Genomic DNA, 27,991 nt, shown 5'->3' on the forward strand with positions numbered 1-27,991 from the left:
AAGTTCAAACATCATTATTGTCTCCAAAGGGCGATTCGTTTCACAGCAATTCACTGACATACAAAGACCAAAAATAAGGTTTGTCTTAGACTAATAGTGAATTGTTATCACCCCATTTACATCAATGGTCTATCTTTATAATATGCTCAGTGGTCACTTTTCTATTTGACTCTGCCAAGTACTGCAAATCGCATTTTATACAAAATAAAAATAAATAAATAATAAATAATAAATAATAATAAATAAATAAATAAATAAATAAATAAAAATGTGAACACTGAAATACTCAAATTCAAAAGGACACACAGTAAAAAAAAAAAAAAAAGAGTTTAAACTGAATGTTTATGGAAAATGTGCAGTATATACAGATCTAAAACAAAATACAAAAATAAATCTTAACTCAAATTTTAATATTAAAAAAAAAATAGTAGGGAAAACATTAACATTTTTTCTGTATATGAACAAGACGAAGTGAGAAAATAGAGTGCAATTTTATAAATGTATTTTTTTTTTTTTTTTTTAGTCTGTATTTGTGGCCAGTAGGTGGCAGTATGGCTACACGTTACGTTTTGGGGTTCTGGGTGACGTCACTGGGAGAACCCGGAAGAAGCAGGCAGAGAAGTGCTGTCGGGGAGCTGCGCTTGGCGAACTGCAGCATCAGGACACTGTGTTTGTGTTTTACAAGCTAGCGTATTCACTCTGATGCCTAGCAAAACTACTCACAGCACCTACTGTTGCAACGTAAGTCAACAATGCAGCTGCGTCTTGTTTTTCCTTTGCAGAAGGACGAGGATTGACCTTTAACTTTGCATTTCCGCAGTTGTCGTCTCTCCTGCTGGTTGATTAGCTGGCCGGCCTGCCGTGCTCATTAACAGCGGTGACTAATGTCTGTTTGACAGGGGTCTGCCGGAGATTTTCAGCTGCCAGCGCGGAGTTTCTCGCCTGTGGGAACATGTCCTCCTGGAGGGAAGGGTCCTGGTCCCATGTCGTGGTCCCCGTCATGACTCTGCTCCTCATGCAGGCTGTTGTTTCAGTCCATGCTAAGGTAACCCACCGCTGGCACCTCTCCATATCTGCTGGGTGATGTTTGCAGCAGTAGTTTCCTCATTGGACGCCATTAACCTTGACTTCATTGTTCTTCATTGCAAACTGGCAGAGCTTTGAGGACGTGCGCTGCAAGTGCATCTGCCCTCCGTACAGAAACATCACCGGCCACATCTACAACAGAAATGTGTCCCAGAAGGATTGGTAAGACACCCTGCACGCCTGCATACACTCTGCTGGTTTTGCCCTAACATCGCTGCACAGTGTTTGTCTTAACATTGTGTGAACCAGGAAAGCAGCAGCAGCAGGATCTGGCTCTGTACTATAATTTTTTTTTTCTTCTTCTTCTGTTTGTTTTGCAGCACTTGCCTCCATGTGGTGGAGCCCATGCCCGTGCCTGGCCATGATGTGGAGGCTTACTGTCTGCTGTGTGAGTGCAAATACGAGGAGCGAAGCAGCAACACCATCAAGGTACGTGCTAAACACTCGTGCCAAATCATCACGCCTCTAAGAAGCAGAAGAGTATTGGGGGTCTTGATCATCTTTACCTCGATATGAACTATCTAAAGTTTTCATTTGTCTGCAGTTGTATTTAATCACAACACTTTTTTAGCTGAGAAAGGAAAAGTGGGATAAGCTTTTTCTTTGCATGCAACACAGGCAAAAATGTAATAAACAAACACCTTTTTGTCGTAAACATCAAAATTTCTTGCTCTGAAAAAAACAAACAAACAAATGTTTGACCCCAGCATGTGACCCACACACAGTGAATATAATTGTACGCATGATGAAATAATGAGTGTCTTGTTTGGAGTCCCTGTTGGCCATAAAGTTTAAGGGGATGATAGAAAATAATTACTAGCCACTGAGGATAAGTTCAAAAAGCATGAATGACATTGATACCGTCTCTTAACCTTTTCATTGTAATTTAGAAATATCAGCTTGGTGACTTTAAAATGCTGTCAGCAGGGACTCATGTTGGTCTTATTAATGCTTGTTGCAGGTGACCATCATCATCTACCTGTCTGTGGTGGGCGCCCTGCTGCTCTACATGCTGTTCCTGCTACTTGTGGATCCCCTCATCCGCAAACATGACCCCTACACCCAGCCACTGCACAACGAGGAAGACTCTGAGGTACACACACACTCACTAACACACACATACACTCACACAGACCCGAGCTCTTGTTTGATATGCATTTTTTATTTCTCTTTGCTATTTTGGCTTATTGGACCCTGATCAGTATGGAAACTAAGCATCATCTTTTTACATGGTCTAGTTTTAGAGAAAAATGATGTCCAAATCCTTACAACACAATAAAGTCGCCTTTGTGTAACAGAGTGCAAAAGTCTTTATTTTCACCCTGAACATTGCAGTTTTTGTCCTGACTGCTTTGTCTTGTATTAATTACACATACAAACATATTTTTGATCATGTTTTGAGTATCACAGTGCAAAAAACAAAATGAAGTAACAACATTTTTGCCCCCTTTGGACAGTCACAGTTACAGTAAGGCATCATATGCTTGTAACAAAATCTAAAACATTCAAAGCATTTTGCATTGTCACTGTTGCATGTTGCATTGTCACACTCAGGTAAGCAGAATTAACTACCACGGTAATATAACCCAAAATGTGATGTCCACGCTTGTGTACACCAAGTCCTAAGAGGTTAATGCAACCACAAACAAGACCTAAGTCAAACACTTCTCTGTGTATGGATTGTTCCAGTTGCATTTGAAGGGTTCTTCTTGATTGTAAAGTATCCATGCTGTGTGTGTGTGTGTGTTCAGGAGATGCGTCCGCAGGTGGACAGCGGGCAGGGCAGGGGGAACACTGTGCTGGAGCGGGTCGAGGGGGCACAGCAGCGCTGGAAGAAGCAGGTGCAGGAGCAGCGCAAGACTGTGTTTGACCGCCACAAGATGCTTAGTTAAACCCCGAGGCTGCTCTCAGACCGCGGCTAGCGTAGGCGATTTCCACGGGCTCAGCGCTATTCCACTGTCACCAGCTGCTTTATTACTAATCCCTGTCTCATTTCAACGCGCTGCACACTCTGAATTGCGATTTTTACCTCATAGAGGAGCATTTAGAAATACTGATCTCACAAGAGTAGATAGTTTTAATTTATTTAAGCGTAATATTCTAGATTAAGTTGTGGTATAGAACTGTGAGCCTGCAAAATCTCACTGAATTCATCGTTCAATCATTTCAGCAAAATTGAGAGTTAAAGCTTTTTCTGCAAACAATGCAATAGGTTGGAATGCTTCTATGTAATGCTGGCACTTTTTTGACCATTTAAGCATCACTATGATCAGCCTTTAAGCTTTCTTATGATTTTGACGATAATTATGATTTTGTTGTTTTACGTACTTGCCAAAATAATTAATCACCAAGCAGTTTCTCTTGTAGCACTGGATACTCACTGGATAAGGTAACAGTGACAGTGCCCTACTTATGCTATTGCAAAGCAATGCACTTTGCCTAATTTTAACACTATATATAATTATTTATTTGGCCTATTTTGCGGCGCAGAGTGACTAAGTCAGATTCAGTAAATACTAATAAAAGGACTGTTCATTTCTTAGCTGTGACTTGGGATTGTGACTTTATAGCTTTGACATTGGTACCTTTTAAGATAGCCACAACATGTGCCTTTTTCTCTTTCTCTGTTTCTCTGGGAGAGGATTCATTGCACCAGTTGCAAAATCTGGCAGTGTCATGTTGCCGTGCTTATCCATAAATTTACACACTTTGCAAAACACACTGGTAGGGTCCACCAGTATATTTGACGTACATGATCAACAACGAAGCAGTTACGTTGTTATAAATTAAACTTAGAGTGCAGAATTCACTGGTGGAGTCTAACGATTTGGAAGAGTTTGAGTTCTGTGAGATAGTTGAAAGAGTTAACTTTAATTTACTTGATTGATTTTAATTGATTGATCTGATTGATAATTGTTTAATTATGTGCCATGTGCCGTCCCCAGCCCACTTACGCAGGCTTATATGACACAGTATTTATCATATATAGTGAAAAATCAAACAGAAAATGCACAACATATACAAAGTTGTAGTCTGTAGAATTACATGCACACTTGATATGGGAGTCACATCTGCATTAAGTCAACTAGTTTCATTTGGAATCCTTGGGCTTCTCTTATTTTAATCAATAAAAACACAAATTCCACCAAGTTTTTTTTTTTTTTTTTTTGTGAATAAAACCTATGCGCTAGATTTTGCAGTGGGGTTTGATAGGATACACTCCCCCATACAAAGAGAGAACCAGAGAACAGGGCATATCACAGCTACCTTTAAACAGAGCTTTACAGCGTTTCTCAGATGAATTAAATTAGTGAACTACGTCGGTAATGTGGTTTCGTGTGGCAGCGCTTAACCGCATCCTGATAGGTTGCACATGACAAACTGATGCACATGATGCGTCATTGTGTCATGTGCATTATTGTGTGCCATTGGATTCTCTCTCACGTTTCACTACTGAAGCTCTCTGTTGGGAAATTTTCAATAAATCACAGAAGGGCACGCTGTGAGGGAAGGCATTACCTCACGTAGGATGACCACTGGTGAACTGTATTTATGAAGGTTTGTTTTGATCGCTGAAGTGTTTGCATAATTTATTTGAAACATAATTTCATATCACTTATGTATTTTGATGTTGTAAGATTTTTTTTTTTCAATCAATGTTGTGTATTTATAGCCATTCCTGTCTGACTGGAATGGTGCACTGAATGTTTTGTTTATGTCTATACATTGTGCTTGGTGTAAAATAAAAAAAAATATTCTGGTTGAGCACAAGGGTTTTTTATTATTATTATTATTATTAGTATTATTACTGGTCTAACATTAGCTGTCAGAGACAAGTGATTTGGCTTGGGTGCAGATTCTTACCTTGTCTTGTCACTAGTACTGTTGATTACCACTTGGGGGCGACAGAGAACACATTATGCGGGCTCCACAATTGCACTGGTGAGTGAAATTTGAAGTGCTGGAGTAGTTCACAGCCAAACGTTCAGAATCACAACTTTTTTTGTCATCAGGCTCATTCTCAGATTTGGATTGGTGTACAGCTGTCGGAAAATTTCTTTCAACAATTGAACTTGTATAGTGATGTCCAGTCATGTCCAGTAGATTTGGGAGTGTGTCAACTTTTTTTCTGTCAGTTTTTTTTTTCTTAAACTAACTTTGTGGGTCAAGGATCTATCAGACTCCTCCACATGTAAATACGTTATGTAAGGACTTGTTATTCTGAGGCCAAGTGCTCTCTTAATCATTTCTCCTCTGTGGTATTCTGGCCCGTTGCTCTCATCCGACCCTAATGAGTCTAAACACTGTCCTCCATCTGCTCAGTGTCACACAAGACAGTCAAAAACATCCATACATCTTTCCCCTCCTCTCTGCTCGCTTTCCTCGTCTCCTTGCAATTAAAGAGGCAAGACTAGGGGCCAGCAGTCTGTTTTGGACAGGGATGCCTAGCTGCTTGTTCAAGACCCCCCAGTCTGCTTCTTTTTCCCCCTTTCCTGTGCTCTTGACTGCCCCTACTGCCTGACCCCACCCCCTTTGATCCCACCTACCCCCTTCTTTCCCCCTCTCTACCCCCCGCTCCCTTGGCCATCCCCAAGCATGGCCTGTCAGTGGTGCACAGTCTATATTTAAACTACAGTGGGGGCCAACTGCTCTTCCAGGGGCTCTGGGCTCCTATTATTTTTCCCTGCCTGGTGGACTTTAGTGTCAGAAGCCATTGGCCACAAGAGGAGAGGCCTGTGGCTCTGTGTGAGAGAGACAGAGCTGGAGGGAGAGGAGAAGAGGGGAGCAAGGCCTGTGGGGTCAGCACACACAGGATCGGAGGATTTATAACACAGGGGAGCTACACTTTGTGTCATTTTTGGGAATATTTGGTCAGAGGACACATTTCTCCAAGGCAGGGAGTTTGTCTCAGGAGACATCAAGATGGCAGCCAAAGAAGAGGCGGCCAAGCCGGTCATCATGAACGAGGAGGAGCTGAAGAGGAAGCAGAGGGAGAAGCTGAAGAAGCTCCAGGCCACGGGGGGCAATCCTCGACCTGCACGCTCCCTCTTCTTCTTCACGCTCAAAAACCCCTTCCGCAAGGCCTGCATCAACATCGTGGAGTGGAAGTATCCTTCAAACTGTTCTGTCCCACTCACACACGCTCACACACACACCTACACAGTTATTTTCATATAAGCGCTTGTGTTTCTAAGGTTGTGTAGACATTGGCCTACAAACAGTAGAAGATATTCAAGAGCACTTGTCAAAGAAAGCACAATGTCTGAAGAATTCGTTGTCTTTTCCTCGTGTTATATTTTTATGGTGTGTTCTCATGGTGTATATATATTTTTTCCTGCACTTAGGACTCTTGATATGAATGATGCAGGCTGCCACTTGTCAACTACAACACTTACTTCAACACATAAATCATAAATATGCAGGGGACTTGACAGCTGCAATGCAATCCAGCTGTGAGGAGCATTACCGAGCCAAATCTCTGTTTAGGTGCTCCCCAGAGTGCTAAGACTTTTGTTATGTATCCGCCTGTCCAGTGTCAACGTCAAGCATGTAACCCTAGTCTTTTCACCAGGAGGGCCGCTTAACCCCGAGCTATTTACAGCTGGCAGACAGAAACAATTAATGAAGCCATGTAAATTAGTTATAAGTGTCCTGGCGAGTGGGTTTTATGCTTTCAGTATGGAAAGTGCTCTCAAATGCTGCCGGACTGTAAATGCTTGAAGCTTGAGGACAAAGCCGGCTGCTGAGTGATCTGGTTTTTCTGGGGGCTTTCCTACTGTTAGTCAGACATCTATTCCCAGATAGCCTATAGGTCACACGTACTCATACAAAAAATATTTCTCAAGTTTATCTAATGATAGGGGTCTTCAAAGCTGAAACTTTTGGAGTTAGAAACATGAATTTGAAAACATCATTATGGAGTTAATGAGAATAATTGTTGAGTCATATTGTGATTTGTTGCATTATCTCAGATCTTATATCTAGGGCTGTGTTCTGTTAAATTCCACTCATGCTCAGCCAAGTCAAGTGAAAGTTTTACCACTGTGTTTTAATCACATTGCTGTGTGTTTTCATAGCCCAGGGCATAAAAAAAGTTCCAGAAATAGTTTAAAACCCATTTAAATGCTTATAAATATTTCTCATTATTTTGCTTGGTCTTCCAGTGCTCACAGATTTTAGAAACTGACAGATTTATCACAGTAGAAGCCACTGCTGTGTCTTCTCTTGATAAGTGGACTGTGGTTAAACGGTGTGGTAATATTCTGGGGCAGTGCAGCTGTCCCGCGGCATCACAGGGAGACATGATGCTGAGCTGGCAGGGGAATTCTCTCACAGAGCCCCCTATGGGCGAGAATGGGCCTGAGCAGCAGACAGGGTTTCACATACAGTTGTGACGGCAGATTAACAGGCTGTTTTAAGCAATGGAGTTTCACAGAGCATCAGGAGGCACTGAACAATGTTATCAAAGCTGTAGAGCTCACTGAAACATGATTGGCACTTGCAGAACAACGCATATGAATTAGAGATGAGTGGCACATTTATCTTCTAAAACTGGCTCTGGAACCATGATTTTTCATCCCTTTTTTTCGCACATGAGTATCATGAGCTCAAACATTAGCACAAATTCATGGTGGTATGGTATATCAGCTTCTAAATATGCCAGCATGAGCACATTTTGGGGATCTGGGATTGTATCAGCACTCCCTGTGTAATGTTGTTATGGTCCTGAGCCACCTCCCCCAGAACCTTTGAGATCATCATTTTACTGACCATCTTTGCCAACTGTGTGGCTCTGGCTGTGTTCCTGCCCATGCCCGAGGAGGACAGCAATAACACCAACTCAAGCTTGGTGAGTGCACACACACACACACACGTGCTTCTAAATATGAGTAAAAGGTCTTGATGAGGAGTCTTGGCGAAGCGGATGAATGTTGGTGTTGATTTTTGTGTATGATATCCTGGCAGGATGTGGAAAGGAAACTGACACTGATATTTAGGTGCTTGACTCATGGATGCCATCTTTACCCATACAATCAACAAAATATTTCACTTAATAATATTTAGAGGATCCAGTATTTTATCTTGGCCAGTAGATGACTGTGCAGCTCTGTTCAACAAACTGGTGTGTTTGTGTGTTTTGAGGCTATGGAGTCAAACATTATACAGTGTTTCAGCTGGCCTTTGAGTCCCATTTACAAGATGCCTCAAAATGCAAGTCACGTCTTTACTTGGAGCCTCATGTGCACACACACCTGCAGTGGAACATTTTCTCAGGTTGTGCTATGTTAATCTATCCATCTGTTATCAGAAACAGGGTTTTGAAGAACATGATGGATCAAAAACATGAGAAGTAATTGTCAATTCCCAAGATCTGATACAGGTAGAATTTTTTCCAAAGTAGCTAAGGGTGTTCAGTGCAGTAATAATCATATCACACATCAGCTGAGATTATCTGTTAATGCCTGTGTGTCTGCTGCCACAAAAATGTGGAATATACCCTCCATCAAACCTGAGCTCACTTTATATCTGTGTAGACTGTGTTTGCATATTTCCTATTAAACACACAGTATACATGGAAACCTAAAATCCCATAACCTTAACAAGTCCTTTGGTCTCATTCAGTGTTACAATCTCGCTTTTCTTAAATGACAAAACTACCACTAGGATGAGACAGTCACATTTGTTTCCAATGCTAATCTTGTTTTCAAAAATTTCTTGATGCCTGTGTTGTCCCCAGAAAAAAAAAATCCTGAAACAAGTGAACCTACACTAGAAAGAAGTGGAATCATCTCTTCCCACTGGCACTTTTTTCCCCCACTTGATCACTTCCCCACAAGATTTTAAGACTGAATATGAGGATTAATGGCTTGTTAAGACGGGGATGTAATGTATTAAAAATTAAAGTATCCTAATTATTGGTCAGTAATGGCTCAGTAACTCTCCCCGTTCGAAATGGCAGGTGACTCAGTGGTTCTCTAATATTGAAGTAGTGTAAAGCTAGCTGGGTGGCAGGTGTTTACACCCTAGATGCTCCTGAAGTGTGTCCTGGGGTTTCTATGTTTAGACCTGATAGGTGTGTGTTGACACTGCTGTGGGGGTGCAGGCAATTTAGGTCTGAGACTGAACCATAGATCACACAATGCCAGGGATTTTTTTTTTTTTTTTTTTTTTTTTTTTTTGTGATGATGAATGTGATTCTAAGTTTATGGTTGAGCGTGTGCAGTACAGTGAGCACAGGATGCATTTGCACCTGGGTAGTGCAGACCTCACACTCTATTTTCACAATACAGTTTCCTAATTACAATTAACAATGTTATTAAATTGCGGTATTTTATCAACAGTGTTATTTCAGTATTTAAGGGGCTAGACGTGACAGAGTTTGAAGGTATGTGAGGGGTGGCATACTTGTCTCTGACCCTGTTTAAGAGCCCTGACCTTAAGCACAAGTGCTAATGTATAGCATCCCCGGCGAAACACCTGCCACTCACATCTCAATAGGGTCAGTCCATCCTGGACAACACCATAACACACAGCCAAGTTAAAGCTAACATCACGCTAGAGAATACACAGCTGACTGACCTACACCGCAGGCCAAATTCCCCAAGTCATTACGCAGCACCTGAACTTAATACTGATCCCATTTCTTTAAGATTCCTCCTCTGGCCCCCATGCCCGCCTAATCCCATATCCCTCAGACTTCTTAGTGTGTCATTCCAGAGATGAGAGGGATGTAAGAGGAGCCAGCCAGGGGTGTCTCGTAAGTTGAAGTCGGCCCCCCCAACCCATTCGTTGCTGTTAGAAGTAGGTCGGCCCAGAAAGTGTCACCACATAGACGCAGGTGAAAACATGGGAGAGCTCAAATACTGCCTCATGTAACCCAGCCTTTACTCATCAAATATGATGGGCTCATAAAACTGTGACCCACTACTTCACATGAGCTGGCTCTCCAAGATGTCCCACTTGGCTATTAAAGACTACATCTCTTTTTTTTTTTTTTTTTTTTTAGTCAATTAATATACATGTGTATGTTTTCTTGCTCGTGTATTCAAGTTTGGCCTGGGAAGCTGTAACTGATTAGAGAGATATGGACTGAATAGATGCAGCTGGATATTTCAGCTGAGCATAAATGACCTGCTTTGTTTAACAGGATGAAAGGGGAATAAATGCAGGATTTATAGCATAATTCAAATGAGCTCATCAGCTTATGTGGTAATTGGGTTTCAAGTGCAGGGGATAAATACTTGGGAACTATAACATAAGTGATATTACATCACAGCTCCTCCTCCTATTGTGTTTGTACTGAATTCCTCAATGAACAGCTAGAGAAATGAGTTTATCGAATGCGTTCATAGCAAGTTGCTCTAGTACTGACACAAGGTGAAGTGCTTTGGTACCAAAATAATACCTTTGTGACAGGGTGGTGGAAATATTAGCCCTCCTGCCTGTGTGTTCCTCTCTACTGTCTGTTACTGTGACAGTCACTGTAAAATATACACACACAAAACTATCTGAGGAAAACCATTCTTGGTGCTGTGACTGTTGTGTATCTTCTTTATTTATTTATTTATTTATTTATTTTACACAACACTAATACTAAAAACACAAAGGTACAGGCCCAATTTCTTACCATACTTATGAATTCAATCAACCTAACATTCGTCTAGTCCTGTCACCTCTGAGCAAGGCATTTCGATTTTTTTTTTGCAAATGGTTTACAGCTCAGTACACGGTCTAACAAATCTCTGACATGTTAAATTATTTCTCTAGGTTCCTCTAATCTCTGTAAGTCATCCATCCAGCCTTTCTTTAATCAACATCAAGATGAGTTATGGGCTATCACACTTAATGATATCAAATAATAACAACACAATTTTTTGCAGAATGTCTGTTGCTATTCCCTCCAGAGGCAGCATAAATGCCACAGATTTCCATTACTCCAGTCATTCTGCCTAATGCTTTCTTCAGCATATTTTCACAAAGAACGGGCTCTGAGAGGTGAGAGTATCATAAAATCTCATTTCCTGATCTCTGTGTGTGTTTTTGTCCAGGAAAGTCTGGAGTATATCTTCTTGATCATCTTCACCTTAGAGTGCTTTCTGAAGATTGTGGCGTACGGGTTCGTGTTCCATGAGGGAGCCTATTTACGGAACTGTTGGAACATACTGGACTTTGTCATCGTCTTCATGGGGTAAGATGAGCTCTGGGCTGCAGATTGATACTTCAACAGGCAAAGGCACATTGGACACAGCTTCCCTTGACCAAATCTGTCATTTTTATAAGTTACAAACATGGGCACCTCAACAAGAACAGCTGAAAATGTTGTCTTGTCAAAAGCGAAATTCTGGCTTTACAGCTTAGTGCAGCTTCCATGCAATTAGTTGCAGGTTGAGATGAAAGTTTCACTGTTGGTTTTGTCACCACATCAATATGGATTCCAAATGATGATTCAAACCTAAACCATGATTTTCATTGACCGTTTCTCTTGCAAACTTCAAAAAAGTTGCATGGGATTGAAGTTGCATTTGATTTGCACCATAAAGCCAGTGTTATAATTCTGCTCAGATATAAAATGCTTCTTACTTCCACCAAGGAGGTCAAACCTCCGACTGGGGGCCCTTGACCATCCAGCCAGTCAGCAGGAAGTAACAAAAAAAATGTACTTGACAAATTTGCATGAAACCTGATGGGAAAATTTGGTCATGAGCTACCAAGGAGCTGGAGAAGCTTCTTGGAGGAGGCAGCGAAATGTCTTCTGAAATCCTGCTATCAAGTCCAGTCGACTTTGTTCTTAACCTTACTTGCCACCAAGGAGGTGATTCACTTTTTGCCCATTTGGCCTCAATAATACTTCTCAAAACATCAAAGCAAAAATATGCATTGGCTTTTTATTTTCAAAATAAAATCTGATGCTACACAACAGCAGATCATGCTACCAAAGTGATTATTGTTTCAGTGAGTTTGGTTTTGACCAGGGGTATTAAGTTTACTACAGTGAAATATACTGTTTTATAGAGGAAATCGCTTATGGCTGTTTTTTCTTTGCCTACAGCCTCTTCACTTTTGCTTTGGATACCATCAATAAGATAGCAGGTGTACCAATGGAGAAAGGTGGGGGGTTTGATATGAAAGCCCTGAGAGCCTTCAGAGTGCTGCGACCCTTACGCCTGGTGTCTGGAGTCCCCAGTAAGAATCACACACCTCAATACACACATCCTTCAGGCAGGACAAAAATAACCCCAACCCTGCATGCTCTGTACGCTACACTGTTTTATCCACTTGGAAGAATTTGTCAAGACGGATTACTCTGAGACATAAATGGAAACAGTTGCGAAGTTCAGTGTGAAGATTTGGTTTCACTCTTCCTATGCAGGTCTGCAGGTGGTGATGAACTCCATCCTCAAAGCCATGCTGCCTCTGCTGCACATTGCCCTGCTCGTCTTCTTACTCATCACCATCTATGCCATCGTAGGCCTGGAGCTCTTCAAGTGCAAGATGCATAAGACCTGCTATTACGTTGGAACAAGTGTGTAAATACGGGAACAATTAAAGAAAATAGCACCTGGGCCTATAAATGTTTTCATTATAAGTAATATTCTCCTCTATTTACCCACCAGACATCTATGCTACTGCGGAGGGCGAGCTGCCTGCACCCTGTGCCCAAGCTGGTAACGGGCGCCGCTGCACCATCAACGGCTCTGAGTGTCGGCCGGGCTGGGAAGGACCCAACAACGGCATCACCCACTTTGATAACTTTGGCTTTGCCATGCTTACTGTCTTCCAGTCCATCACTATGGAGAGCTGGACTCGTGTGCTCTACTGGGTCAGTGACAGTTCGAACATCGTTGCAGCTGCATTTCCAGATTTACCACTGGGCAATTAACAAATAGTACTGCCATTTTTGTTCTGGTCCTCCACACCTCATTAACCAGCTAATTAATTTCTGTTGTATTTGACCAATTATTTATTACATTTTTGGTGCTGATAATGTGAAGATATGCCTAAAGAGATCATAGTTCGTAACTGACAATACTGCGCCATGGTTGTCTTTCAGGTCAATGATGCCATAGGTAATGAATGGCCCTGGCTCTACTTCATTACCCTCATTCTACTGGGCTCCTTCTTTGTGCTCAATCTGGTTCTGGGCGTGCTCAGTGGGTAGGGCAACTCTTTACCTACATAACTCTCTAATCATTGTCTCTAGTCTCTGCATCTTGCTTGTTCCATTGAGCAAACAGAGACATAATGATATATGCCATACATTCCCTCTGTCTCTCCAATCAGAGAGTTTACCAAGGAACGAGAGAAAGCCAAGTCGCGTGGAGAGTTCCAGAAGTTGCGAGAGCGCCAGCAGCTGGATGAGGATCTCCATGGCTACATGGAGTGGATCACTCACGCTGAGGTCCTGGACGCTGACCGAGAGGGAAAAGGTCAGCACTATAAAACACCTTAATCCTCATCGCATGTAGAGATACCTTCAGCAGGCTTTTGTGAATTTCAAACTTTGCCCTCTTGACAGGTCTCCTGCCATTGACCAATGGAGATTCTGAAACAGACAGCCTGTATGACCTGGAAGGCAAGAGTCGAATTGTTTATTACTAGTGAGTCTGCTTCTTTAGGCTTTTATACGCTATTCAAGATCACTGTGTAAATGTAAGTATCCAGTTTCCGCTGTGGTGCAGTAAGCCAAAATGACTTCTTGTGTTTAGTCGGCTGGCCCGTCGCTGGAATCGTTTCTTCAGGATGAAATGCCTGGTATATGTGAAAACCAAGGCCTTTTACTGGCTGGTGATGTTCCTCGTCTTCCTCAATACCCTGGCCATAGCTACAGAGTACCACCACCAGCCTGACTGGCTCACCTCCACACAAGGTTTGGCACACCTTTCAACTACACCAAAGCATTTTTCCCTGCATAGATTGTGTCCCTCCCTGCTCCATTATTCTTCCTCTACATGTCTCTCTCTCGTCTCTTCTCAACAGACATTGCCAGTAGGGTGCTGCTGGTGCTGTTTGTCCTGGAGATGTTTGTGAAGATGTATGCTCTGGGCCCTAGAGCGTATTTCATGTCCCTGTTTAACCGTTTTGACTTCTTTGTGGTGCTATGTGGCATCCTGGAGATGATCCTGTTGTCCACTGATGCCGTGCCACCCCTGGGCTTCTCTGTGCTCAGGTGTATCAGGCTGCTGAGGTTCCTCAAGGTCACAAAGTGAGTCCCCTTGACCTCAGAGTGATGTATCATGGCACAGTTGTTTCTCTAGTTTTTATAACCGATGTCCTAAAATTGATGCTTGTTGTGCTCCTGATGTGCAAATGTAATGGATTGCAAAAAATATACTTAACTAATGATTTAATGTTGCATTTAATCTAACAGTATTGGTTTAATTTGGCTGGGAACTTGTTGTAGTTGTGATTTTAATTCTTACCCTGCTACCACGTCTTCCTTCTCCATTGTCTTACCAGGTACTGGACCTCTCTGAGTAATCTGGTGGCCTCTCTCCTCAACTCTGTCCGCTCCATTGCCTCTCTCCTCCTCCTTCTCTTCCTCTTCATCGTCATCTTCTCCCTCCTGGGCATGCAGGTGTTTGGGGGGAAATTCAACTTCCCTGACCACAGACCCCGACGCAGTAACTTCGACAACTTCCCTCAGGCTCTCATCAGTGTGTTCCAGGTGAGTTGGTTAAGCACTCCTCTGTTACAGATACTCTCTTTGAATTTGAAGGAACTCGAATCATTAAGAGTACCGATCTTTGGCTCAACAGTGGTTTAGTTCGATTCATGATTCATGAGTAGGTAATTTCATTTAAGAAAGATTTTTGTTTTTTTGGAACAGTTCAATTGGATTTAGATTTGATTCACCTTTTTTTATCTATTGAATTAATATATCCAGTGATGGAATTTTCCTATGAAATGTGGAAAAAAAATCAGACAATAGAATTACTAAAACAGTATTTATTTAAAAAAAAATATTGATGAAAAAAATTACAATTCATAGTGTTTTTAGCAAAACCGCAAGCACTGATGCACTCAATGCATGGATCATTGCATCTTTCCATGCAAACCATAAATGCTATGATCACTTGAAACCTTGCTTAGCTTATTTTGTGGTGTAATTTAGCAGCATTTGTCTGCCTCTCAGGTTCTAACAGGAGAGGACTGGACCACCATCATGTACAACGGCATTATGGCCCATGGAGGTCCCACCTTCCCTGGCATCCTGGTCAGCATCTACTTCGTCATCCTCTACGTCTGTGGGAACTGTATCCTTCTCATACACTCACAATGTCACTGAAGTCCAACAGGATTTTTTGCAATTTAAAAAAAGTTAAACTGTAGTGCTACATCACTGGATTTGTGCAAATTTGTTGCTGTTTTCCTGAGCTCCGTGCACCCAGACATCCTCCTCAATGTGTTCTTGGCCATTGCTGTTGATAATCTGGCAGAGGCTGAGAGTCTGACTTCAGCTCAGAAGGAAAAGGCAGAAGAGAAGCTGAGGAAGAAGCTACTAAGGTGAAGAGACTGGACTGAATCATGTACCCAGTTAGAGAACCTGCTGCCCATTAGCTGAAGTGTCTGTGTCTGTTCCTTTCTTGCCTTTCAGAGCTAAGATGCCTGACAAGACCGATGAGGAGAGGGAGAGGCTAGCTAAGAAACTGGCTGAGCAAAGGGCCAAGATCGAGGGCATGCCCACCACAGCCAAGGTTAGTCTTCCTCATATCATTACCTACCACAGATATGTTGCACTGATCATAAGTCATTGCAATGCTCATTTTTTTTTTTTCAGCTCAAAGTTGATGAGTTTGAGTCCAACGTTAACGAAGTGAAAGATCCGTTCCCTCCGGCAGACTTCCCAGGTAATCTGACAAACATCTGCCTTATTTGCATCTCTCAGTCCTGTCTCTGTCACCTCTGTCACGTTTTTTCTTTGGATTTCTCGGTTGTGTAGTTTTGTCAAAAGCAGCTCACAAGCAAAGTGTTCTTATTCATTACACTGGTCGTCTACACGTGCTCCCCTCTTGGCTATGTTACAGTACAAGTATAGCAGCATCTCATTATTATTATTAGACATAGCTGGTTCCCCAGATCATTTATAGTCAGAGTCTAAAGTTAGGCTGTTTTCACATACTGTGGTCACTACCATATAAAGCCTACTGTAAGATTCACTACTGGAATTTAGCTGATATCCCTTTCACCAACATGAGTGCTTCATCTTTTCACTGCATTTTTACTTTCTTAAGCCGAATAAGCCAAAGTCAGTTTATCATTGTTATAGTTTAGACTTACAAGTCTGCCAATCTATACCTCCCTCTGTAGGTGATGACGAAGAGGAGGAGCCAGATATCCCTATCAGCCCTCGGCCTCGACCAATGGCTGACCTGCAGCTGAAGGAGGAAGCAGTTCCTTTGCCTGAGGCCAGCTCCTTCTTCATCTTTGGCCCTCAGAACAAGTAGGAACCAAACAAAAACAGCCCCTTGAGTGTTTATAATTTAGTACTGTCACTGATTATGAAAACACAGCTTTGGCATGAGTCGGCTCACTGGTGACTACATCTTGTTGCATGTGTTCATATGTGTGTCTTTGTGTGTACGTACATTTATGCTTCTGTGTTGGTGTGCATATGTGTGTGTGTGTGTGTGTGAGCCAGGTTCCGCAAGCTATGCTACAAGATTATCAACGCCACTTCCTTCACCAACCTTATCCTCCTGTTCATCTTGCTCTCCTCCATCTCTCTGGCTGCTGAAGATCCCATCGACCCCAAGTCCTACAGGAACCAGGTGACAATACAGGCAGCACTACAGAATTTGTTTTAATTGTTGAATAAACTGGAAATACATCACTTACCCTACCATCTGTCCCTCTGTCCAGATCTTGGCCTATGCCGACATTGTCTTCACAACTGTGTTCACCATTGAGATTGTACTGAAGGTAAAGTCATCAGCATGGAAGACACTGTATTTTTCATGTTATAATTTTCTAAGACGTACAATGCCAGATACAAATATTTTCATGAAATCTATTCATAGCCTATATTTTGTTTAGTGCCCCCCAGAATTTTACCCCTGGCAAGTCAGAAAATCCTCTCAAACGACATTTAAACCATCACGTTACCCTGGAACCAAAACTACTGAAATTATTTTGGGTGTGTTTGCAGCCTTTTACAGCAGGGCGAGGCAGGATTAATTGCAGATTTATAAACTTCCACCCCTGAAGCTGTAAAGCGATAGTCTTATTTTCACCTTCATCATATTGCAAGGTGGCAGCATTCACAGGCTGATATCCAATTACTATTGAAGAGTCACCTCTGGCCTGATATATCTGCGGGCGGATATATTGGTAAAGCCTTATTTTCAGGTATTGAGAGATGTTGAGCCGCACTGTCAACAGAAATAGTCAATGTTTTGAAAGACAGAGTACCTTAGGTGATGAACAAGAAATAGAAGTAAATTTATAGAACAGTAGGGCCGTTGCATTATGCTCAGCAGTGTAACATCTGCATTAATACAAGATAATGTCATCAGAAAATGAAAGGGTCACTATGCAGCTAGCTAATTCTCATTCATAACAGACCAGCTAAATGGCAAATGCTAAATTCAGTATTAGTATTAGTCAACCAAGACAGAGATAGATGGCGTAACTTGAAAATTAAAAAAAAAAATCCAACATTAAAGACAACATATCCTTTAAAAAGCTTGATTTCATGGATTGGATCAAACTAATTCCTGTGACTGACAGATGACGGTGTACGGAGCATTCATGCACGAGGGCTCCTTCTGCCGAAACTCCTTCAACATCCTGGATCTGATTGTGGTCGGAGTTTCCCTGCTCTCTATGGGAATGGAGTGAGTTCAAGTCTACAGTTTTATTTTCGTGCCTTTACCGCACACTTGATTTGTGTATGTCCCTGATACTAGCCATGTTTTAGTTCCATATTATAGCATTTATTAATCCCAAATGTGGATACTGAGGGAGTTATTTGTCATGTTGATTGCAGGTCCAGTGCAATCTCTGTGGTGAAGATTCTCAGGGTGTTGAGGGTGCTGAGGCCTCTGAGAGCTATAAACAGAGCCAAGGGGTTAAAGGTAAAACACAAGCATCTCTTTATTCCCAAAAATCCACACCTCAACATCTTGTGGTAGATGAACCCTCGGGTATCCAGTCGGTTGACCTATTTTTTACCTGAATGTTGTTGTTTTTTTCTACATTGACAGCACGTGGTCCAGTGTGTGTTTGTGGCCATCAAAACCATCGGCAACATCGTCCTGGTCACCCTGCTGCTGAATTTCATGTTTGCCTGTATAGGAGTCCAACTCTTCAAGGTGGGTTGTTAAAAGATGATACAGACAACATAACGTGTGACAAGATAAAGGTCATATTTCCAAATTAATCAACTTGTAGGTGTGTATTTAGTGTTTCACTGTTCCTTTCACTCCCAGGGTAAATTCTACAGCTGCACAGACCCATCCAAAGTGACTGCGGAGGAATGCCAGTAAGACATGGCACATTTTTTAAAATTATTTGTTAATTCATTCATTCACTCATTTTTTCATGCGTAGGATCCCCTGCAGCTGATTCTTTAGGAGTCAGCTGTTCCTCCTGGGGTCCTCAAACAAAATGCATTACAACATGACATTAAAAAACACTTTACAAACACTGAGGAAAATGAAGAATTCATCAGAACAAGATCTTAACACAAACACTACTTACTTGCAATCCTTCTCTCGCCTTCCAGGGGAGTTTTCATGAAGCACATTGAGAATTCCCTTCAGGAGACGGTGCTGGCCAAGAGAGAATGGCTCAACAGTGACTTTAACTTTGACAACGTGCTCCACGGCATGCTGGCTCTTTTCACAGTCTCCACATTTGAGGGGTGGCCACAGTGAGTACAGAGGAACTCTTGACCGACAAGCTGTATCTTGAAATGTAATCATGTCCGTTTGGTTGAATTTGAAGATAGAATATTTTATTATGTGGATTTGTGGCTGCTGGTAATTTCATTGCCCGAGGCCAGTCACAGAAACAGCGGCAATATGTCACTGATGATGTTTTTAGCTGCAACCAGCCGCTATATAACTCGCTCTGTCAGTCGTTTGGTCCACAAATATTTCCCCAGCCGCTGGCAGCCACAGTTTTCACCATATGAGGCTGAAATTTGGCATGGAAGTCAAGTATATCTGTGTGAAGGTGTGCGTAAATATTCATGTCAATCAGCAAAAAGGGGGTGTGGGAATGGCCTGTAACAAATAGTCACATAACCTCTAAATGGATTCACGTAACATGGCCAAACTCTGTAGCGAATGTGGACTTGTTTAGCCACTGAATTATGGATTTTCTGTACAAATTGTATCTTAAATATTTAATCTCTTCCGCTATCAACCTAAACTCGTCTGTCTTTGCCCCCTTCCATCCCTTCCCAGGCTGTTATACACAGCCATAGATTCGGACAAAGAAGACATGGGCCCTGTCTTCAACAATCGTGTGGACATGGCCATCTTCTTCATCATCTACATCATTCTCATCGCCTTCTTCATGATGAACATCTTCGTGGGCTTTGTCATTGTCACATTCCAGGAGCAGGGCGAGGAGGAGTACAAGAACTGTGAGCTGGACAAGAACCAGGTACGCTTGTAGAGGCATATAATCCGTCTCCAGAGTCTAAAGGTTACCAAGGAAATTTGTAAAGGATTAACTCCAAGGTGGTATGTAGGAAAATCTTTATTGCTGAAGCCCTGGTCATACAGTTTCTATATGATGCATTAATAGGTCTTGTTTCCCTTTCCTTGTATTCATGTCATTGTAAACGTTGCCTCTCCTCTGTCTGTCCTGTCTCCCCTGCAGCGTCAGTGTGTGCAGTACGCTCTGAAGGCTCGTCCTCTGAGGTGCTACATCCCTAAGAACCCGTACCAGTACAGGGTCTGGTACATAGTCACCTCCTGCTACTTTGAGTACCTCATGTTCTTCTTAATTATGCTCAACACCTTGTGTCTGGGGATGCAGGTATGTGCATCAAGATCATGTCGCAATTAAACTGCTGGGCATAAACTTGGGTTCCACCTAAATGGGTATTTCAGCGCTGATACAAGGATACAAGGATACAAGGAAGTTTATTTGTCATTATACAACAGGTTGAATAATGAAATTAAAGTGTGGTTCCCTCTTGATTGGTTAATTGATTGATCGTGTAGAAAATAGAATTATTAAGCCTGGAGGAGTTCAGATGGTGCTACCATTCAAGCTGCATAGCCAGTATTCCTTGCTGATATTCAGTATCTTTAAATTTGACTGCTTTTTACTAAAATGACAACGCTTCCAACCGTTCAGTCTTTCCCCCACAAATTTGTTCCTCAGTGTGGGAAAGCTCCTGAAATAGGCACACGTAAGCTTTCCATTTAAACTCACACTGATGACATTTTTCATGTGGCACTGGAAACTATGAGTTACATTATGCAAAGAAATATGCATGGAAAATAAAATTTCACCAGCACATCAGCAAGCTGGTATATTTGTCTAGAGCCTGTATCTGTAAAGATGTGTCAGTATGTTCTGTAATTATATGTCAGTTGAATATCTTTTCCCCTTTGAACAGCACTGTAACCAGTCAGACCATGTCACCAAGCTGTCAGACACTCTGAATCTGATCTTCACTGTGCTCTTCACTGTGGAGATGATTCTCAAACTCATGGCCTTCAAAGCTAAGGTAAAGACCCAAGCATCTGTTGCTCAAACGGCAACCGCCCAATCTAGTGTCCCCCAGTCTCAGAACTGCTTTATCTGTCGATGCAGGGCTACTTTGGAGACCCGTGGAACGTGTTTGACTTCCTCATCGTGGTCGGCAGTGTCGTTGACGTCATCCTGAGTGAGGTCGATGTGAGTACAGATGATAAAAAGTTCAGGTTTCTCAATATTTAACATCCCTTTTGTTGCCTTCATGAGACAATCCCAGTCAGTACTGTGACTGTGTTTGAAATGACCGAATGTTTATTCAACACTCTGACCCAGAGACATATAATCGTGGCCCAACAGCTGTTTGGGGCCAGCAGAACTAGCTCACAGGACATGGTCAGTACCGTTGTTGGCCAGCGCTCCACCGCCCCACCCGCTCAACACCTCACGCAACCTCAAAGGCATCACCACCCACAACTTACTGACTGCAATGCTCCATCACCCAACCACCAAGCTCTCCATTGCTCCCTCAGTTCTCCAATGCACCACTTTCAGTACTGTTATTATGTTTGTGTGTTGTCTGAGCACCTTCAAAGAGCACATATTATAAATAATTGAAATGATTTGAGTTATTTAGTCTCTAAAACCTTTGGTACTGCTACACAAAATCCATGTTTTCTCTGGTCAAAGTCTCTTCTGCACTGTTGCACTGCATTGTTCTCATGTTCTCTGCAAACACAAAAACACAGTTTTCTCCACACGGAACCCATTTCTCTTCCTCTCTGTCTCTTTCTCTCTGTCTATCTCTCTTTCTCTCTTTGGCTGTCTCTTCCTTCTTCCCTCCACTCCCCCACATTCTTCCACTCATGTAATCCCTCATGTGTCTATCCTCCACAGACCGCCCTGGCCGCCAGTGGAGGACTGTACTGTCTTCATGGCTGTGCTGTAAATATCTGATCTGCACTGCATTGCATTGCTGCATGTGCCTTGCTGTGTGCGCGCTCCACTATGCTCTCTTTTGGTTTTACTAGCGGGACTTAACTGTACTGAACCTCGTGTGGCTCAGGCTGGGTTACCGCTGGTGAGATGTGTTGAAGGCATTTGTGTTTCTAATGTCTAATCTTGCAATGCAATGTATGTTTACTCCTCAAGGTATCAGCTCAAATGTGTTCAAACATTGCTCTGAGTTGTATGACGGTTTATCCAGTTGTGTTTCTAACTCAACCAGGGTGTCTGCAAGAAAGTCTTAAAATGTCTTAAATTCAGCCCTTTAAAGTCATTAAATAGTTGTACGTTTGAATTTATCCTCTGAATTTCAACAAATATCTAATTTCATATAGCCATCTATTTCTTTTGTCAAAATAAGTCCAGTTCTTCTGCATCACAGTCAAAATTTCTGACACTGTAATACTACGCCTACCACTGAACTTGCCTTTTTATTTACCAGCTCCACTTACCTGTTGGGAAGATGTCTTTTGTAAATGAACCCAACCTTACCTGTCCTATTTACCGTTAGACAGAAATCCAAGAAAATCTTTGTACTAACTTTCCCTAGTTCACTGGGGGAAAAGTAATATTTAGATTTATAAACGTTGCACCTTAATATCTAACCTAAATGAAAATGTCACAATTAGTAATCATAGAATCATCTAGTTAATAACCTACCATATCCTTACCTAAAACTTATCTCTGTGTTGCACCAGATATATCATACTTACCTTGACACTGACCTGTAGGGATTAATTGAATAAGAAAAAGATGATTTGTCAAAAATTCATTAAATATTGTTAAAATATATCTGTAGACACCTGTAGACACCCTGTCAACAATGTATAATCTAAACATAGCAAATGTTTTTGGAGGCTGGATTCTCTGGAAACTGTTAATACTTTGACAAATAGTGTGTGTATACTGTTTAGTTTAGTTTGCATGACCTACAAATTGCTACCATGCCTTAAGTTGTCAGCAGCCAAGACCTGCCTTTTGGAAGCTTTGTGACTTCCCAAAGGTGGAAAAATAGACTCCTGTACTAGCACTATTTTAGGATATGAGAAAGACATAGAGGTTGATCGATGCCATGTCTTTCATGCACCTGCTGATTGTAAAAGTACACCCTCTGTCAAGTATAACTCATCTGTCATTTTCTGATGTACTTTCCACAGGAGACAAATCCTATGCAAGCAATTGCGGTAAGTCAAAATCATAAACATCTTTAAAGCCATGATCTGGTTGTTTTTCTTATGTTTCTTTGTCAGCCTAATCATCTTCGTCTCTTTGTCGGAAGGCCTCTGAGAACGCCTCGGTTTCCATCACTTTCTTCCGACTCTTCCGTGTCATGCGTCTGGTCAAGCTGCTCAATCGATCAGAGGGCATCCGCAATCTGCTGTGGACCTTCATCAAGTCTTTCCAGGTCTGCTGCGCTGTCTTCATCATCATCATCGTCGTCCTTAGTATCGTCTGCACTTCTCAGCAGTCCTTTCTAAAACCTGATTTTGTGTGTGTGTGTGTGTTTTTTTTTTTTCTTTTGTGCCTGCAGGCTCTCCCACATGTGGCTCTGCTCATCATCATGCTCTTCTTCATCTACGCTGTCATTGGAATGCAGGTACAATATTCAACAACTAAGTGATGTGGTAGGTTGTGGTAATTTAAATACACTCAGTGGTAGTCCTGTAAGCACTGCTGCAACTTTAAGTGTTTCAGTATTTAAAAATGCAGTTTAAGGCCACATTAGAATAGGAACACTGAGTTACAGCTTGAAGGAACGAGTTGTGTTGATACTGCTGAGACTAAAAGCACTAGTGTTGGTATTGACTGAGCAATTGTGGTATTGACTTGGTACCTTTGAATCGATCCTTGTAACGTCCCTCTTCAGATCTTTGGAAAGATTGCCCTGGTGGACGGCACCCAAATCAACCGCAACAACAACTTCCAGACATTCCCTCAGGCTGTTCTGATGCTTTTCCGGTGAGTCTCTGGGCCCGGATGTGGTTCAAAAGCTCGAGACTGTGCTGAGACCTCATGATTTGGTTTGTGCGTCCAGGTGTGCCACAGGAGAGGCTTGGCAGGAGATCATGCTGGCTTGTATGTATGGGAAGAAGTGTGACCCCAAGTCTGACTTCCTGCCAGGAGAGGAGTACACCTGTGGGGCCAACTTCGCTGTCTTCTACTTCCTCAGCTTCTACTGTCTTTGTGCCTTCCTGGTGAGCAGTGGCTGAAAAATCACAGAGAAATCAACCATAATGTTTTAAATAGATGAATATTTTCAGCCAGAAATATTATGGAACTGAACTGAAACTTATATGTAAAATCAATATATATCATGCCATGCTTTGTCCATGCAGATCCTCAACTTGTTTGTGGCTGTCATCATGGACAACTTTGACTACCTGACCCGTGATTGGTCTCTGCTGGGTCCACATCATCTGGACGAGTTTAAGAAGATCTGGGCTGAATACGACCCTGAAGCAACGTGAGGCTCACTTAGAGATTCTTGTAGAAAAACCTAACCTCCACTCCATAACCTACTGCATCTTTAAGGAGCTCCCACTGTGTCTAAATCAGGTTTTAAATGGTTGTAACTGAAGATGAAAGTAATATGTCTCTGATTTTAAGGGGCCGAATCAAACATCTAGACGTGGTGACTTTGCTACGACGCATCCAGCCTCCACTTGGCTTTGGCAAGTTCTGTCCTCATCGCGCTGCGTGCAAGGTACAGTCATCAACCAGAGCAAATTACCTTCTGCCGGTGATGTTGGTGTGTTTGAGTTATATCCAAATCACAGGTCGCTTTTTGTGGCTGTTTTGGTGCTCTGTTATTCCCTGTTCCACCAACAGCTCTCTTTAATTCCTCCTTGTAGCGCTTAATTGGGATGAACATGCCTCTGAACAGCGACGGCACAGTCACCTTCAACGCCACGCTGTTTGCTCTGGTCAGAACTGCCCTCAAGATCAAAACAGAAGGTGCGGCTCATCATCCTTACCTGTCTTTTACTGTTAAAGAGTATATTTCATGCTGACTTATCGACTTTGGCATTATTTAATACTGTCAAATCTCCCTGATTTGTTTTGAGCAGGTAACTTTGAGCAGGCCAATGAGGAGTTGCGAGCCATCATCAAGCAAATCTGGAAACGCACCAGTATGAAACTGCTCGACCAGGTCATTCCCCCTATTGGAGGTATGAATAGCTTTGTTGGAAATAAACCTTATAAAGAGCAACATTTCTTATTATTGACAACAATAATAACGACTCATTTTATTTGTATAGAGATTTTTGTGGCGCTCAAAGTCACTTTAGAGATAAAAATCATTTGAAATCAACAATCTTACACAATATTGTGACTCATTTGGTTTTAGATGATGAGGTGACCGTGGGGAAATTCTATGCCACCTTCCTGCTCCAAGACCACTTCCGTAAGTTCATGAAGCGCCAAGAGGAGTATTATGGCTACCGGCCCACTAAGAAGTCCGCCTCAGGCCCAGAGATCCAGGTGAGGAAACCAGCTGGGGCAGCAGGGTGACGCAGTGAATCTCACTGAACCAGAGGATCCAGGTTAAGGACCCATATCCGCATGCACACACTGATGAAGTGACTTTCAACTGTTAATGCACTTTTGTGCAGCTGAGTCTGGGCAGGAAATTACTGCATAGTAATTGGATATAACTCCAGAATGTATAGCTGAGCTGTGGGTCAAAATTTGATGTATTACCAGTTTATTATTCAGCATTATTTCAGTATAATATATGCCATGTTTGCAAGGTCAGTGCATATAATTTCCCTACTCTAGCTTCTTACAGAGTAAATAAATCAATAAAGTATTCCATGGCATCACATCAAAAAGATTGATTACTGTTGTTAATGCACTGAATGTAGTTTTCTCTAATTATACCCCTGCTTGTAACTCTCCTCTTGCTTTTCATCTTTATTTTTAACACGAGTCTGCGCTCAACTTCATCTCCGCTCTTCTCCCTCTCCCTGTTAACCCTCTGCTGTGCGGTCCTCGTCTCCATGTTTTTCCAGGCTGGTCTGAGGACCATAGAGGAAGAGGCGGCTATGGAACTGCACAGGGCCATTTCAGGAGACCTGCACAACGAGGAGGAGATGGACAGAGCTATGGAGGAGGCTGGAGAAGAGGGCATCTATAGGGTGAGAGGCACTGTCTGCATCTGGGCAGGAGAGACACAAATCACACAAAGCCTGCTGTACATTCATGCAGACGCTCCATATTGTCATACAGCATCCAGAGAGTACTTCATTCTGATCCTGCCCTAACATTGATATACATTTTACTAACGAGTTAATTTACCTTACCAGCTGCTTATGTCTGCATGTGTGCTTGTCTTTCTGTTTTTGTATTTGCAGCGTACCCATGGTCTGTTTGGGAACCAGGTGGACTCCTTCCCCTCAGAGCCTGCCAGTGCTCAGCCCCCCCAGATAACCTGCCACCGGCCCCTCCAGTTCTCTGAGAGCCAGCCCCAGTCTCCGGTGGACTCTGCACCCTTCACCCCCACCACCGAGTTTTTCCCCACAACTGCCCCAAAAAGCAACACAAACAATAACGCCTTCGCAGAGTGAGTGCCGAGACTAATGAACCTATGTTCATGTTTGAATGTTAAATACTGAAACAGAATGACATGAATCAGTTTTTTTTTTTTTTTTTTTTAATTGTAAAGAGGAGGGTGATTGGTGGTAACTCATTTCGACTTCTTCCAGATTTTCATTTGAGAGAGAAGGCAGTCCAGTGGAGTTTTACAACCCCAGTGAAGATGCAGAGCCAGGTACGTCCAAAGGGCTTCCAATAGGGCTGACACAGTCACAGCGTATCTATGAAGGTCTGGAAACTCTGGAAATATGTGGAAAGATGATGATGTCCATGTCCTGAAACATCTGAGAATAGACGTTTTTCACAGCCATTTTGACATGAATAGTGGGATGAACACAAATGCTACGAATGACATTTAAGGTTACATTCGATTTAGGTCTAACAGAGCAGAGACAGATTTGTAGATTGATTTCTGTCTGTTTTCTTTGCCCACTTTTGTTTAGAACACCGGCGCTTTTCGAACTTCGTCGTGAGGACAGACATCACCCAGGTAATGATTTACTAAAGCCTGACTGGCGTACAGAATTCATTTTGGAGCATGAAATGGACCATGTGTCTTTTGTCCACAGTTCCCCTATGACCCTAACTATGGAGACAGCCAGTCTCAGTGCTCCCATGCTGTTGCTGAAGGCCTGCCTGCAGCTGACCAGCTCGTCCAGGAGGTTAGTGAAAGAGAAATTGCCTGGTTCTTTTATCACACAGTAATTACCACCACCATTAGCAGAGAATGCCCTGAGGCATTATCATCTACTTCATCATAGATAAGGGCTTCATAAATGTATTATATTTCTATTGTAGTATTATATTCAGGAACCGCAGCGTGACATAGGCAGACAGGCAGACGGTCTGTCTGCTGCAAAGTCTCTGTTCCAGCCTGTGTGTCAGCGAGCGTCCATTTTTTCCGACTCATATTGCCAGCAGATGGGCTGTAATTGGCCAACCAAAAAGTTCAGGTGTTAAGTTAAAGATTGTTACGGTTAGGCAAGACGTGAGAAATGGTTACATGTAGGCATAGTTTAGAGATGTTGAAGGATAGGCAAGGGTTTAGTGTGGTTAATGTATATGAATAGAATATGGGTGGGGAAAAAATGACACCTCCAGGGGTGCTGCTCAATAAATTATCACATTTTTATTACAACAATATACTAAATGTCAGGCACGGAATTGCTGCATGATAATGAGAGAACTCAGAAATAATATAACAGTTTAAGGCTTGCAGTTGATATTCAGACGTAAATCAGTGTAATGTAAATATGCCATGCAAGAAAGGTCAATATCCAAGTTGTTTCCGTGCTCTAGGCTCTAATAGAGGGCGGCCTGGCCTCCCTGGCCAGAGACCCAGGCTTTGTGTCAGTGACCAAGAAGGAGATGGCTGAAGCCATGCGGATCCCCATGGCTGAGATGGAGGGCATGGCCCAGGGCATTCTCAGTGGACGCTCCGGCCAGAGCACCTCTGTCAAGAAAAGACGTCCCGTCCCAGTTCCCCCCTCTGCTCCCTCTGTTACTGCTGAGATGACACAGGAAGTGGGCCAGGCAGACGTCGCAGTGAAGAGGAAGAGGCGTCCGGTGCCTGTGCCTCCCTCTGTCCCTGTCCAATCTGCACGGGAGCCAGCTGAGGCTGACACCAAAGTTTAGACACTGTCACTTG

General features: G+C 42.5%; 2 protein-coding genes across 2 annotated transcripts; both read left to right on the plus strand.

The window, feature by feature from the left end:
• The first annotated feature begins 581 nt into the window (after positions 1-581).
• Positions 582-4,852, plus strand: tmem9 (transmembrane protein 9). Its single transcript, XM_030056558.1, has 6 exons — positions 582-741; positions 900-1,045; positions 1,157-1,248; positions 1,407-1,515; positions 2,048-2,179; positions 2,838-4,852. The coding sequence occupies exons 2-6, from the start codon at positions 953-955 to the stop codon at positions 2,976-2,978; spliced, it is 567 nt and encodes a 188-aa protein (XP_029912418.1). The 5' UTR covers positions 582-741; positions 900-952; the 3' UTR covers positions 2,979-4,852.
• A 1,157-nt stretch (positions 4,853-6,009) lies between these two features.
• On the plus strand, positions 6,010-27,978 carry cacna1sb (calcium channel, voltage-dependent, L type, alpha 1S subunit, b). The gene is made up of 45 exons (XM_030055141.1): positions 6,010-6,194; positions 7,831-7,936; positions 11,136-11,275; positions 12,137-12,270; positions 12,458-12,610; positions 12,702-12,907; positions 13,139-13,242; positions 13,369-13,514; positions 13,604-13,685; positions 13,794-13,954; positions 14,065-14,290; positions 14,545-14,752; positions 15,221-15,341; positions 15,477-15,591; positions 15,683-15,782; positions 15,866-15,935; positions 16,396-16,528; positions 16,727-16,856; positions 16,948-17,007; positions 17,815-17,921; positions 18,074-18,161; positions 18,291-18,398; positions 18,516-18,568; positions 18,812-18,958; positions 19,497-19,698; positions 19,918-20,076; positions 20,666-20,776; positions 20,863-20,946; positions 21,640-21,687; positions 22,905-22,931; positions 23,027-23,152; positions 23,279-23,344; positions 23,615-23,706; positions 23,783-23,942; positions 24,084-24,211; positions 24,355-24,451; positions 24,600-24,702; positions 24,816-24,917; positions 25,097-25,230; positions 25,761-25,886; positions 26,103-26,311; positions 26,454-26,518; positions 26,787-26,833; positions 26,913-27,005; positions 27,643-27,978. The coding sequence occupies exons 1-45, from the start codon at positions 6,010-6,012 to the stop codon at positions 27,976-27,978; spliced, it is 5,598 nt and encodes a 1,865-aa protein (XP_029911001.1).
• Positions 27,979-27,991: the final 13 nt, after the last annotated feature.

This window comes from Myripristis murdjan, chromosome 7, assembly GCF_902150065.1.
Source record: "Myripristis murdjan chromosome 7, fMyrMur1.1, whole genome shotgun sequence".
Lineage (NCBI taxonomy): Eukaryota > Metazoa > Chordata > Actinopteri > Holocentriformes > Holocentridae > Myripristis > Myripristis murdjan.

Coding starts and splice junctions, on each gene's coding strand:
- tmem9 (XM_030056558.1), top strand. CDS start 953: ATGTCCTCCTGGAGGGAAGGGTCCTGGTCCCATGTCGTGGTCCCCGTC. Junction 1,516..2,047: donor GAAGCAGCAACACCATCAAG/GTACGTGCTAAA, acceptor TGCTTGTTGCAG/GTGACCATCATCATCTACCT. Junction 2,180..2,837: donor ACAACGAGGAAGACTCTGAG/GTACACACACAC, acceptor GTGTGTGTTCAG/GAGATGCGTCCGCAGGTGGA.
- cacna1sb (XM_030055141.1), top strand. CDS start 6,010: ATGGCAGCCAAAGAAGAGGCGGCCAAGCCGGTCATCATGAACGAGGAG. Junction 18,399..18,515: donor TAGGAGTCCAACTCTTCAAG/GTGGGTTGTTAA, acceptor TTTCACTCCCAG/GGTAAATTCTACAGCTGCAC. Junction 20,077..20,665: donor CCTTGTGTCTGGGGATGCAG/GTATGTGCATCA, acceptor CCCTTTGAACAG/CACTGTAACCAGTCAGACCA.